Source organism: Corvus kubaryi, unplaced genomic scaffold (assembly GCF_017639235.1).
Source record: "Corvus kubaryi isolate FWS band 111438036 unplaced genomic scaffold, C.kubaryi_AGA036_p1.0 37241, whole genome shotgun sequence".
In the NCBI taxonomy this organism is placed as follows: domain Eukaryota; kingdom Metazoa; phylum Chordata; class Aves; order Passeriformes; family Corvidae; genus Corvus; species Corvus kubaryi.
In genome coordinates this window covers 409,038-422,553 of record NW_024581071.1, presented here as the reverse complement: position 1 = coordinate 422,553, position 13,516 = coordinate 409,038, and the positions used below count along the sequence as shown (strand labels likewise).

At 43.3% G+C, this 13,516-nt stretch overlaps 1 protein-coding gene across 8 annotated transcripts in view; it reads left to right on the top strand.

Annotated features, from left to right (window-relative positions):
- LOC121662267 (ceramide synthase 4-like) overlaps nt 1-13,516 on the top strand; it is a 46,487-nt gene that overhangs the window by 12,381 nt on the left and 20,590 nt on the right. For 6 of the 8 annotated variants that reach the window (XM_042023235.1, XM_042023233.1, XM_042023234.1 and 3 more), the window contains exon 3: nt 8,961-9,134. In XM_042023235.1, the coding sequence (XP_041879169.1) occupies nt 8,961-9,134 (174 nt within the window). Of the gene's footprint in view, nt 1-1,679; nt 1,730-1,964; nt 2,121-8,960; nt 9,135-13,516 lie in introns of those variants that run through there. The other 2 variants (XM_042023232.1, XM_042023239.1) reach the window with 2 other exon arrangements.

Genomic DNA, 13,516 nt, shown 5'->3' with positions numbered 1-13,516 from the left:
GGATGGAACAAAGGCTTCACAAACCCCTGGGCAGCCGATCCCGGACTCTCAGGAACAGCGGCTGAAGCGGCAGGGACGGACGCAAATCCCGGGTGGCAGACGAGATGTATCCAGATGGGAAAAGCCCACGGAGGCCCAGGCAGGCAGGGCGAGCAGGGCTACAGCGTAGCGGAAGCTCAAAGCAGCAGCGGGGCAGGGCAGCCACAGCCCGGTCTCCAGCAGGGCAGGGAAAGCGGCTTTTGGGGTCCCGGCGTTGTTTCCAGCAGGAAGAAAGAACGGCCAAAAAGAAAGAAGCAGCAGCTCCTTTCTCTGCAGCTTCTCTCTCTGGACGCTCAGAGCGAACTGACCCCACACCCAGGTGTAGACAAAGGAGTAGCCAGGCCCACCCCACTCCCCTTTTTGTCTTTCTTAAGTACAGCTATTTGTCCCCTAGCAACATGCATATGGGAGAAAATTCCTTTAACAGGAAAAAAACTAAGACTAAACTAAAACCCCAACAATTGTCATGAATGATCTGGGCAGGTATTTTTTCTCCTCCAGCATCTGAACATCCATGCACATAAACACGGTTGTAAGGCCAGAACTTGCCTTTGGAAGAGTTTCTCAAAGTTATTGCTGCCCAGGCTCAAAGTTTTGAGCCTTATTTAGTGTGTTTTCTCACAGTATGTGATTCCTTTTCGTGCCTTTCTCCTTCCAAAAATCTGTGAAAAGGCTTCTATTGGTGTATGAACTGCTTGTTGGTACAATCTTTGCGGATAAATAGCATTTCTCTTTAGAGGCTTTTTGCCAGTTTTTACAGTCTCTTAACTCAGATTGAAGGACACAGTGTCATTAAGACTGACTCTTCGTTTGGTACTGATGAATTTAGAGAAAGAACAGGTGAGCAGTTCCAGGAGAAGTAATCTCCCTCTTGATTCTTTGAGTGATCTTCCAACCTGACTTCTTAGCTCACTGTGGCCTGAGGCCAATAACTTGATTTTCTTCCTCAGTTCTATCAAGTGATGTCAGACAGTGACTGCTGTTTCTGCAGTGAGACTGGAGGAAATAGTAGGTGTCAGGAGAAAGAATGAAGGAAAAAATGCAAAGAAATTAATGAGTAGCTCATTTGGGGTTTATAGGTACCTTCTTCTTATATTTTACACTTGCACTCTTGAGAAACACACACAGGTCTGGGACTACATGTCTTTGTGTTTTGTGGAGATGTAGCTGGTGCTTTGAGTGCCTCAGTTGCTTTGCTTGGACACCAGTGGTGTCTGATGTTCTTACTAAGCTGTAGTACAGTCTGTAGCTTTCTGCACAGTGATGTGGCCTTACCCAAACAATCAGCATGCATTCTCCAGTGGTTTTTCATTAAATTTTTTTTTGTTTGTATGGTTAGTATTCGATAGCAGAACATTGTTCCCAAGTGTCAAGACAACAAGGCCTGTTCTGGCCTTGTTTTTAGCTGAATAAACTAATGCTTGTTTTTCCCTGGGCAAAACCAGGAAGTTGTACTCATCCCCCTCAGTGAGGAATGATTGAATGAGAAGAGCTGTCTGATTTGCATTCTGACATGGTGACTGGCATCAGCTGAAACCTGTGCTGTTGGTCATACCTGGCAGTCTGCTCAGGAGCCAGGCACTTGCAGGCAGAGCAGCCCAGCAAGGAAGGAGCTGGCAAGTGGAGCACAAGGTATGGGAGTTAGTATGTAATTTATGCTGGGTGAGGAAGATGTTCTCTGCAGATCTAGGTAAGCAAGTTTGTCTATTGTGGAACTTTTATGTGCAGTTTGAAATGTTTGCTTGGGCATTTCATAGTTTTTTTGGAACAGAGCTCTCCCAAAAGATGGCGTACATGAAAATTTTAGCCTTTGAACAGAGCAGCACATGACATGCAAAATGAATTTATTCTTGTGTGGAGAGCAGCCATGAAATAATTTGGTAGGAAATGTCAGCTGGTAGATCTAAATGAGGAGAACATCTGAAAGCTAGGAAGCTGAGGGTAACTGGACGTTGGTGGAGAAACAAGGCTGCACAAATAATTTCAAAATTTCAATTAGTTTCCAAAGAAGAGGATATGAAGAACAGAGTCTGGGTGAGGAGGGTGAGCCCCTGGAGAACGTAGTGTTGGTGAATACGAAGGTAAGGAGACTGTGATTTCATTTCTCTTGCTACTAGTTAGAGTTGAAAGATCTTATTTCATGCAAAAACAAATGGAGGTTCTGCCAGAAGCTGTAGTTTTAGGGAAAAGGATGTGTAGAGTCACAAGAGATGAGAAGGCTGGGGAACTGGAGACATAAAGCAGAATTAGCTGCAGGTAAAAAGAGATTAATACCAAAACCTGTACATGTGATTGGAGATTCTGCATCAGTTATGGCCAGAGCAAGCAGGCTTGTAAAAATCTGCAAAAGAAGTTCAAAGAAATGGAGGTGGAGAGGGTGATGGGTTTTGTAGGAGTGTTACTTTGACAGGGTGAGGAGGCATGCTAGGAGAACTAAGGTCAATAGGTAGTTCATGGACTGGAACTATATGGAAAGGTTTAAGTATTTTTTCATTACCATGGGAGGACCTTCTTAGGCATTTTTCTTAATTGATAAATTTCAGCTGAGTCCCTTGGACACTGTTCATCCATGGTTAAATCTGCATTATAAGAAAAGCCTTAAAATGGTGAAGAACCAAGAGAAACACAGTTTAAAAAAGGGATCTCAGGCAAGGGAAATGTTGTTATGAATAAGGCAATATGTGAAAGCAGCTATGACTCCAGGATGACTAACAGACATGAGGAAATGGAAATTAATGTATCAAAGCTGCAGTGAAATTTGAAAAGCTTAATGTATTCCCTTCAGGCAGGAGACTCTAACTAACTAATATCTGTCTCGGTATGCTGAAAATAACGCTACATGTAATTAAGAATTTTGGAGCAAGAACTTTTATCTATAAATTTTACCAAGTCTTGATATATATATTAGAAGAAACATACAAAAGACTTTACCAAAAAAAAAAAGGCAAAAATTATCCTAGCAACTATAATCCTATGGTACCAGTATTGTGATCATTACTGTGAAGGTTTAAAAAAAGAAAAACACCTTGGAGATTAAGAGATTAAATATAGTACGGGTGTTCAAAAGATAGCCTGTGCTGTGTTAGTCAGAGCTTTATTTGTTAAAACTATTTATTTCTGCCTAAAAGATGCAGTAATTTTCATGTCTGAACTAGTAACTTCTCTTGGGTAGCTCTAACAAGTAGTTTTAGTTGAAGACGTCAGGATTATGGGAAGTATCAAACAAAAAACTGCCTAGAAAAGCTATCAGGAGAGAATTTACCCAGGAGTACTTGACTAATTGATTTCTTAGCAAAATGAGCTAAAGGTTCAAATGCATAACAGGCAATGGAAATTTTAATTTAGGCAGTATGGACCAGAGTAGGATAGGAACACAATGGCTCTTCCATCTTGAAATAACAGGAACCTTTATAACTATATGGAGGACTTTGTTTCTTGACCGCAGTTTCTCAGGAAGATAGGACAAGCCTCTCCATTTTGGTCTTCAGCATATCAAGACTGAAGAGGCTTTTTTGGTTTTATTTAGGCTTAACCCCATGGAAAAATAAAGTAATTTGACTCGAGAAGCAGCGTAACTGCATCCTTGTGGTGTGTGCTTCCCCATTAACTAGTAATTTCCCCTGTGGCAGTGCTGTGCTGCTGGTGGCTGATTGCATCCTGGGAAAACTGGCTGTACCAGGAAGGCTGCTGCAGGAATGCCTGCGCTGGTCTGGCAGCCAGGTCATTAACATGATGCTACACTTAAGCTAATAAGTCTTGGCTGACCTAAATGGCTTGGCCCAGAGCCACTGCAGGGATGTTTGTACCTGTGGCGTGGTTCACCCACAAACCTGTATAATCCACCTGCAGACAATGGACCATGTCTGCTGTAATTGAGCACTCTAAGGCCTTTGTAGCCAGTTGTTTCCAAGATGTGTAAGCTGTTTCTCTCTGTTTGTCTCCACCCTTATCTGCTATATTCACACATGTAAATTTACATGAATATTTGTGTACCTATATATTAATGTTTAACTTGGGAATGGAGTCTGTAAGTGAAGCAGCAGAGTAACTCTTTGAAGATGTATGCACAGTTAACATTTTCTGGGTAAACCTGCTTAGCCATTTTACCTGTGAGACAAGGAGTAACCTCTTTAGCTGGATGCCCTGCTTCTTCTCAAACAGTTCTGCTTCGAAAGCAGAAACCAAGTATAAACCTGGCCCTGAGGGGTTACGTACAGTGGTGTTCTGTGGCTCGGGGTGGGGAGCCCTGCAGTGCTGCTCTGCTGCAGGCGCTGCAGTTGCAGCAATTCCTGCTCTCCTTGGAGCAGCTCGGCAAGCACAACAGCAGAGACTTTTGTAATGCTGAGGATTCAGATAAAACCACCATGCTCATAAAAACCAAAACACAAGCAACACCAGGATAGACAAGATTCAACAAAGTAAATACAGTGGATGGGGCTACTGGGCTGCAGAGTCCACTTGCTTCAAGACCTTCTGGCGTTGTCACCTCAAAGGAGTTCTGTGGATTGCACTTTGCTTGTCTCCTCTTGGTGCACTATGGGCTTGAGAAGCGCTGAAGCCTTGCCCTCCCTATCCCCATGGCATAGCTGTGATACTTCTCTGGTTTTGATTTCATCCTTACATGTACCTTCTACAACAACTTAAAGCTGTTCTTTCAGTGTTTACTATTTTGTTGGCTGTTGTGAAGTCCTTATGTTGACCTGTCCAGTGTTTTCCACTGTTGTTTTTTATCTCTGTTCTTGCAGAACTCTGTGTTGGGGATGGCTTCTCTGTTCGACCTGTATTCAGAGCTGAAGGGCTTGGTTCTGCACATTACAAAGCTACAGTGCAGGATAGATGCTGTGTGAAGTGTAAAGAACTTCTGAGAAAGAAATGGGCCCACTTACACTTTTCTGTGGGTGCTCAAAGGGCCTTTTAGACACACCGTTGTCTTCAGCTTTCCAGCAGCCTCGACTTGAGAACTTGACCTGTATAAATTGCGAAAGATATATGTGTTGCTTCATGTCGTACCCTGTTCCGTATTTTTGCAATGTGTAAAGACAGCTGCAAAGATGAAGAAATATTCCATGAGGGTAACCTGACTATCTATATTTTGCCCATGAGATTAGATTAGATAATGGCTGTTTGCTTCCTTAGCACTTGGAATCTATATATTCCCCCTAGGCAAATTGGACAATCTGTTTTGTATTCTCCCACAGACTCCCCAGCGGAGTTCAGCTGCTGTTCTCTACCAAGTGTGGTTTTGTATTGTTGCCAGATATATACAGTTCTGGAGGGAGAATGTGGGATTGTGTAGCTGCAAAGCTGGCTGTGGTGGCAGCTTTCCCCAGCATGCCTTCTGTCTGCACAGTGGGAAAACCCACTGAAGAGATGTTTTTGGAAGAGCTGAGGCAGGGAGGAAGTGTAATGTCTCCCTGGAGTTCTCCTAGGTATTCCTAATGCTTTTCCCGACTAGAGCTGAGATTTTTAACAGCTAAGAAAGTTTACCAACAATTTTGAGGTTGGTAGGTTCAATGCCTGTGGAGTTCTTTGTAATTCAGGCACCTCCTTAGGTTATCTGGCCCTTCTAAGCTGGTGTCCAGTACTGTCTGAAGTGCACAAGCTGTTTTGGTGTGGTGTCACCATGCTTCATGGTGACAGGATGTTGAATTCATCGTAGGCTAAACGCATATACAGTTTGCTTCTACACAGACACATTCTGCTCTAAGAGTGTAGACTTTTATGGAGAAACCTGGGTTCACACAGTCCATAGGAAGTTTGGGGACATCCTGAAAAAATGGTTCACCAAGGCTTGGGGGTTTGGCAGAGCCACCCTGTCCCATGGGCTGTGTCACCCAAATGGAGCTGGTGAGCAGCATGTTTACTGAGTAGTCTGAAAAGCTTTTTCTGGCAGGTATGTACGTGTGCTTCAGCTAGCTCTGTCACCAGTGAGCCGTCACTAACCTCTGTGGTCCTGGCTTCCTGTGTTTTTGCTGGAGCACCAAAGGCGAAGGAAGGGAACTGGTGCTAAAGAATCCTACAGCCCTGCCAGAGGAACAGGGGACAGGTGGTTGGTAGCAGATGTTCCCACCTCCAAACAGCCTTGGTGGGGACAGGTAGGTTATATTCCAGGCCCCAGAGAACTGTAGAGACTCAAGATTTGGCAGGCAATTAAAAAACTGTTGCATCCTGCTTGTCAGGCTTTTAAAACAGGATTTGAAGAGTCTCTAAACCCTGTTTATCTCCATTTTGTGTGCCAGTGATTTTTTTTGTCCAGGCATTGTCTGGAAGGAGTGTTGGGGAAGATGAAACAGGAAAGCCTTATAATATGATTGCCTGACAAAAGATCTTGGGAATATGAAAACTACAGGCAACATCGAAATGAAAGCCACTTTTGAAATACCAAGTCTTAGTTACTGAACAACTGGAAAACAATGGTATGGCCGACTGAAGGTAATCCCCTCTTGATGGAACAATACCCTCTGCTTGCAAGCAGGTCCAAGGGTCAGAGCAGACCCTACTAGCTCAGCAGAAGGGGTCCAAAGAGTAGTTTTTAGAAGTTAAGATGTAACACTCTATGGTAATATAAGAACTCTTATAGGCTGTATGTAAATGCTATAGGATTTGTATCTTGTATTAGATTGGTTAGTGACAATTAGAATATTCAGTACAGAAGATGATTTATTGTATTGTAACCAGGACTTCAGACACTTCCACTTCCACTTCTACTCTTGCTCTTACTCTTACTCTTGCTCTTACACTCTCTCTCTCTCTCACCCGCTTACTCTCTTGCTCTCTTGGGCCTGCTCAGAGCTGAGTCTGGCAGCTCTGAGCAGTGCCCCAATACCCACGTCCTTTGCAATAAACCGCCTGTGTCCCAAGACCTGCCTATAGAGATCTCTCGTCACCGTCTCCATCCGTCTCTGTCCCGCCCGTAACCTACAAAGGAGAGCTAGAAGAAGGCATGGAGAGCAGCCTGGAAGTGGGATCAAAACCGCAGTTTCTAGAGGCCCAGAAGCTACACCAGAAAGAAAATACTATTGATACTGTCAAACTGAACTCTGGTAAAAGACCTGGGTGTTCTTTTCAGTGCTAGTGAAGCCATACTTCCACTTCTTTTGGTTGCAGGCCTTCAGTATATCCAGCTCTTAATTTTTAGGAGGTATTTTTATGTTGCGGGTTTTAGTACAAAAAGCTGAAAATCAGGCAGTGCACAGTGGAGGAGAAGAATGCATTTTTCATAACATGGTTTTCCTTTTTCCTTGGGGAAAAAGGGAAATGTTTTCCTGCTTTCTAGATATGATATATAATTTCTATCTATTGCTATCAATTACACATATATTTTTAATCAGTTTTGTCCTCAAACCGAATTGGCTGTCCATGTGCCAGGCGAAATGAGTCAAATTTGAAGGCTAGCATCCATTCCCCATTGTAGATCAAAGGACACATTGAGGTGAATAGTAAAGTCCAAATCAAGAAAAGATGTTTACAATTCCTTCCAGTGCCTGAAGTGAGCCTACAAGAAAGATGGAGAGAGAATTTTTACAAGGGCTTAGTGTGACAGGACATGGAGGAATGGCTTCAAACTGAAAGACTGTAGATTTAGATTAGATGTTAGGAAGAAATTCTTCCCCATGAGGGTGGGGAGGCCCTGGCACAGGTTTCCCAGAGCAGCTGTAGCTGCCCCATCCCTGGAACTGTCCAAGGCCAGGTTGGACAGGGCTTGGAGCAACCTGGGATAGTGAAGGTGTCCCTGCCCATGGCAGGAGGTGGAACAAGATTCAAGGTCCTGTCTAACTCAACCCATTCTATGGCTCCATGGCTGTGATTTAGAAAATATCCCTCAGACTCCAAAATTCTAGAATGAGTTTAACAGAGAACTTGCATCTGAATTAAAGATACCTTCAAAATAAAATGACTGATTCATTTTTGACTTGATAGGCAGCTCTTGCAGAAAATGGGCCAGGTCTTGGGACTTTGCTTGAAGAGAAGCTTTATAATACTTGGGCCAGACACTTAAATTGTATGCTTTTTCCCTTGGTTTCCTAAGGTGGCATTTCCTGTGTACTGTTCTGATTATCTCCATGGGCATTTCTTTCCCATTTCCTTCTTCTGTGCCTGCACAAAGTCTGTTTGACTTCAGAGCTTGTGTTTGGGAAGTTGGTTGTTACCAGCTAAGAATGAGCAACCTATATTGGAGGGTGGTGCAGTTCATATTTGTGTATGAGGTAGAGTTATCTAGAAACAGTATTTGTGTGTTGAATGCTTCATAACAACATTCTGCTGTCCTTTTTGTTTCTAAATTCGCTGATCATGTATGTAGATTCCACATTCAAGCACAGTCTCTAAAATTACAGTAAGAATCCAGCACAAAATCTACGTAGAACAAAAATTCTTACCTGGAAGTATCTTCCTTAATAATTCAAAGCAAATGGCTGATTTTTTTTTTTTTTTTTCTTTTAGAAGGTGAAGTCTCAGAATAATAAATATAATGCATATATACACACACACAGAGATGATGGAACTAAAATCTGTAAAAATCTGTAGAAACAAATAAATACAAAAGATCAAAAACTGAAAAATAAGGATATATACATAAAAACGTAGAGCAGACTTGCCACATCCCCATAATACCAAGCTGTAGAGAGGAATCTGTGAACCTGGGAAGTTTGGCACTAATGTTCTGTTGAAGTCTGAGGCACTTTTCTCCATTTTACCCCTGTTTTGGTTCGGTGCCAGGAGTCAGCATTCACCAAGCACGCGATAAGAATCTGTGAGCAGGTTATCAGTTCCTTGGGCAGTGCTGCATCCCACAGCTGTTCTGCTTCAACAGCCAGATGCAACCTCAGCAAGGGTGTAATCCTTCCTTGGCTTCACCGGCTTGTGCTGACAGGTTTTCTTGTGTGCAGGGCTCACTTTATTCTGGTCTCTCCTCCTTCCAGGATGGCTCGCTCTCTGTATGAGTGGCTGTGGCAGCATGAGTTCTGGCTGCCCCCAGGAATCACTTGGGAGGACATGCAAGAATCTGAAGACACTCATTACCCTCAGCCTCGTGATCTCCTGCTCAGTATCCCTTTTGCTTTAATCTTGGTAGTCATTCGATATGCCTTTGAAAGGTAAGTTATTTAATACTGTTTGGGGTTTCTTAGGTACAGTGGGAGCAGTTTGGGTCCAAAAGCTGCCTTTATTGTCCGTGCCAGTGCATGACTGAAGAGGTCCACAGAGACTCCATGTCACAAAGTCTGCTGAGATAGATACATTTTTCAGCTCCTTTTCAGCCCTGTGTACTGGCTAAAGAAGTGTGTTGAACGTAGAGCACAAACCCTACCCCTATGGTCTAATTGCAAGCATTGTGATTTCCTACACATAAAACAGGTCAGTCTAGACGAGGTTTATGTGTGTGTTTTTGAAGGCAGATCTGCTGGTCCGTGTGTGTTGCGTATTACTTGCTGTTTCTGGGTCAAGTGTGGCAGAAATCATGTTTAGGCTCCATCATACAGTTAAGTCTCCTTTATCTTGGGTGATGGGGGTCTGGAGTATTGCATCTGACAGACAAGCCTGAATAAGATGCATCAGATTGGGCTGAGCCCTGTGCCCTCAGCATCAGCCCTGCCTAGCACAGGGGTGTGTGTGGTACTGACCACCACTCAGGCTGGGCAGTGCCACTGCCCTCCACTGCCGTGGAGAGACATTTGTAGCTGCTTCCTCTGACTTGAAGTTGCTACACATCCTTCAGTGCTGGGCTGCCAGGATTTCTGCTCCTCTCATTCTGCTACCAGACCTGCTTTTGCATTCTGCTGTTTTTGCAAACTCCATTATACTATCCTCCAGTGCTGGCACAAGAAGTTTCTCTGACTCCAGGATCTTTCTGGCCAGAACCATTTGAGTGTTTTACACATTACACTTCAGGGCAGAAAATTTGGGGATTATGACAAAGGTATAGCAAGAAATCCTGCAGGGATCATTGACTCTGAGTTTCATTAAAGTCCTGAACTTGGTGCCATTGCTTTATGCAATTTGGTTAGTAGTTAATGTGGTCGGTGACACAACATGATTTGCTGGTGGAAAACTGAGATTTACTACAGCATTAACCATTGTCAAGACTGCAGAGTAAGTCCCCTTTCATGATTTTGAATACACTTTAAATTTCAGTATATTCAAAACCAGTATTCTTAGTAGCTGTCTGAAGAGGTAATCTTTCGAAATCTACAATGGTTTTAAGTTTAGAAAGAGGGAAAAGATGACAATTTAAAAAATGTTTTATCATTCTTTTTTGAAAAGTGGCTGCACAACAAAATGGAAATGGACTTTCCTGTAGACTAGAAAGATGTTTCTTCTGCAGATTCTCTGTGACATAAGGGTAGCTTGGAAAAGCTTATAGAAGTTGAAATGATTCAGAGCTCTCCTGTAAAAATGTTTTTATGTAAAAATACTGACTGTAATTTGTGGTATTTTATTAAAACTAAATCTGTGAATAATTACTGAAATAATCATTTTAGGATGATACGAAATTGGAATTCAAATCTGTTCTTTGTAAACAACATGTTTAGTGTGCATTCCATAAATTCCATAGTTTTTATCCTGCTCTTTCCTGGGGACACAGGCATCTTGGTTACCTCTACTCATGTGGAAACCAAGGTACTCTAGGTAGCCATTAAAACACAACTCACATTTCTTCCCTGCTGATGTGCAAGACCTGGCTGGATTCCGTACTCCTTCAGGTAGGCACTGCTGGTCAGTGACACGGGTGTGCTTCTGGTGTGGAGCTGGAAATCGGGCCCATGTCCCACATTGACTGGCACTTGGCCAGTTTATGGCTCCCCAGTGCAAGACATGGCCAGGAAGAAGGAGGAGGCAAACACTTCCCTGTGATGGCTCATGACAGGACACGAGGCAGTGGGCACAAACAGAAACACATGATGCTCCATCTGCACATACAAAACCTCTCTTCTTTACTGGGAGGGCGGTCGAACACTGGAACAGTTTCCCCAGAGGGGGAAGGAATCTGTGTCTGCAGAGATACACGACACCCAGCTGGACATAGCCCACTCAGCTTGCTGGAGCTGGCCCTGCTTGAGCAGCCGAGTTGGGCTGGGTGATCTCCAGAGGCCCTTTCAGCATTGATTCTGTGCTTCTGTGACTCTCTCCCTTTATTTGCCTTCCTCCTGCCACACTACTCCCAGTCAATCTCAGTATCTTTTTCATCTGCTCTTAGATGCCAATGGCCAAATAAAAAGATTTTTTCTTTCCCATGCAAATGCTGCCTCAGCTGGGAGTGTTTCTGCAGGCCTGGTTCTACTCATTAATTTTAAAGCTGTTTTGATTCACAAACTTCATTAAATAAAAGCTGCATGTCACACCCTTGAAAAAGATAACATCACAAGCCCATTTTACAGGTCCAGGAAACCTATAATCATAGCACTATTTTACCTATGCAAATTACAAGCCAGTGTTCTGAGCTGTATTCTTGTTTGTCCTAACTCTGCAGTCATTTATTTCAGCATGACTTTTTCTCCTTCTGAATCATTACCATTTCACATCCAGTTCATACTGGAGAAGAAAGCTTCCCCTGGAAAGGTGAGGTGTGAATCCAGCCCTCAGTTTCTCCATTGCCTTATCTAAAGTGGCACTGGTCCTGTTTAAAAGAATTTACACCAAGTTTGAGAATTGCAGAAGGAAATGATGTGTGTGTTATTCCTCATTTTCTGTGTAGATAACCCTGACTGTATATCTTTGTACACCTGCTCTGCAGATCAAAATGAGTGGCTGTAACTAGTAGACAAGTTTGGGTTTGGTGGCTGTAGCTTGGCCTCTGGCAATTTATTCTACCCTCAACCACCACCAGCTATTTATTACTTGCAACTGTGCCTTGGGTGCCAAGTGTTCCTCTCTCTAGTTAGTTCCTGGTGGTGCCTGCTTTGGGATTTCAGAAATGTTATAATGTGTCCATGTGATTTAACTGTCAGGACTTCAGGTAAATAATAAGAGGCAGGGGAAGTCCAGAGGCTTTTCTGCAATGTCTGCATCAGCCAACTGTGCTGGGACCAATTGTTTCATCCTTTTTTTGGGCATTAAACTTGTGAAAGAACCTGCTTCCTCAAGGGTTGATTTTCCTCTCCTTTGTACTGGCTGGCTGAACTGGGGAAAATTGAGACAGCAACATCCTTCTGTGCTGGGGATTAGGTGGTGGCTGTTGGAAGAGGACCTGCGGTGTCTGGGTGTGGCCTGGGAGAACTGAGGAGGTTGTGGGTACAGCCCTGGGGGAGAAGAAACAGCTCATATGTCGTGAAGCAACTCCCCTGTGAGCTGGTTTGTGCTGAGGAAAGTGGGGAAAAGTGGATTCAGTGGTGGAGAGTAGAAAGCCCATTACTGCTGCAGTGCTGGGCTATGCCACAGTACTGAGGCAGGAACTGGGGGAAGCAGTTAATGATGCCCTGAGAAAAGAGAGGACCTGGAACTTGGGAACCTCCCATGTTCCTTTAATGTTTCCAGAGTGCACTTGTGAGTAGGAGATACGTCCTGCACCTCTAACTTGGATCTTAAGCACCTGCGTACCTTAGCAGAACTTTTCCCTGGACCTACTCCTGCAAGGATGTTGGCTTCTCTTCTAGCTATGTAATGTTTAAGACCGTTTCTGTGAAAATCAAATTCATGGAGTGCTATGATTCTGAAGGACTATTGCCAAGTGTTTCTTGCCTGCATGGTTAGGAAAATGTGGCAACTAAAGTGCTTTGAGGGATAGTGAAGCCACTGAAAAACAGAATTTACATACAATTTTTGATTTGTCTGATTTTGGTCCAGGGATTTTTGGATGTAGGGCAATTGAAAGGAAATGTCAGTGAATTTGAATCCACATAGCTCCCAGATTTCACTAGAAGAGGATTTTAGTCAGAAATACTAGGTCTCTTTGTGGGAGGGTGGTGACAGTATGTGAGCTGTGTGTTGTACATTGAAAGAAATGGATGATGCTCTTGATCTGCCAGGAACAGATACTTGAACTCAAAACCAGAAGAAAGAAAGGATACCAATTCTGAGTATTTTATTTAGAAATGTACATTTCTAAAGTTTATTTTGCACAGAGACTTTTGTTGTTGATCCATAATCAGGAAGGATCTGGAAATGGTTTTCTGTTAAGGTCTTACAGGCAGGGCTTGGTGCAAAGATGAGGGACACGTTGCAGCATTTGATTGAAAATGGACATGACTCAGTTTGGACAGCAGCACTGTAGTGACTCGAGACCTTGTAGCAAACAGAACAGTCACTTTCAGTGGTGAGGAACATTCTCCTGCAAGCAGGAGAAGGCAGAGACTACTGCAGGAGCACAGCAATAGCCCTCTGCCAAAGGAAAGCAGGAGGCTAAAAGAGACTGTGCAGTTCAAAAATAGCAGTTCTGCTTGCTGCTGTCACTGGTTCTGCATTTCTTAGTACTTGAAGGTATTTGCAAAGTGGCACCCTTCTAAATAATAAAAAAAATCCCCCCACAAAGTTATTTCTTGTA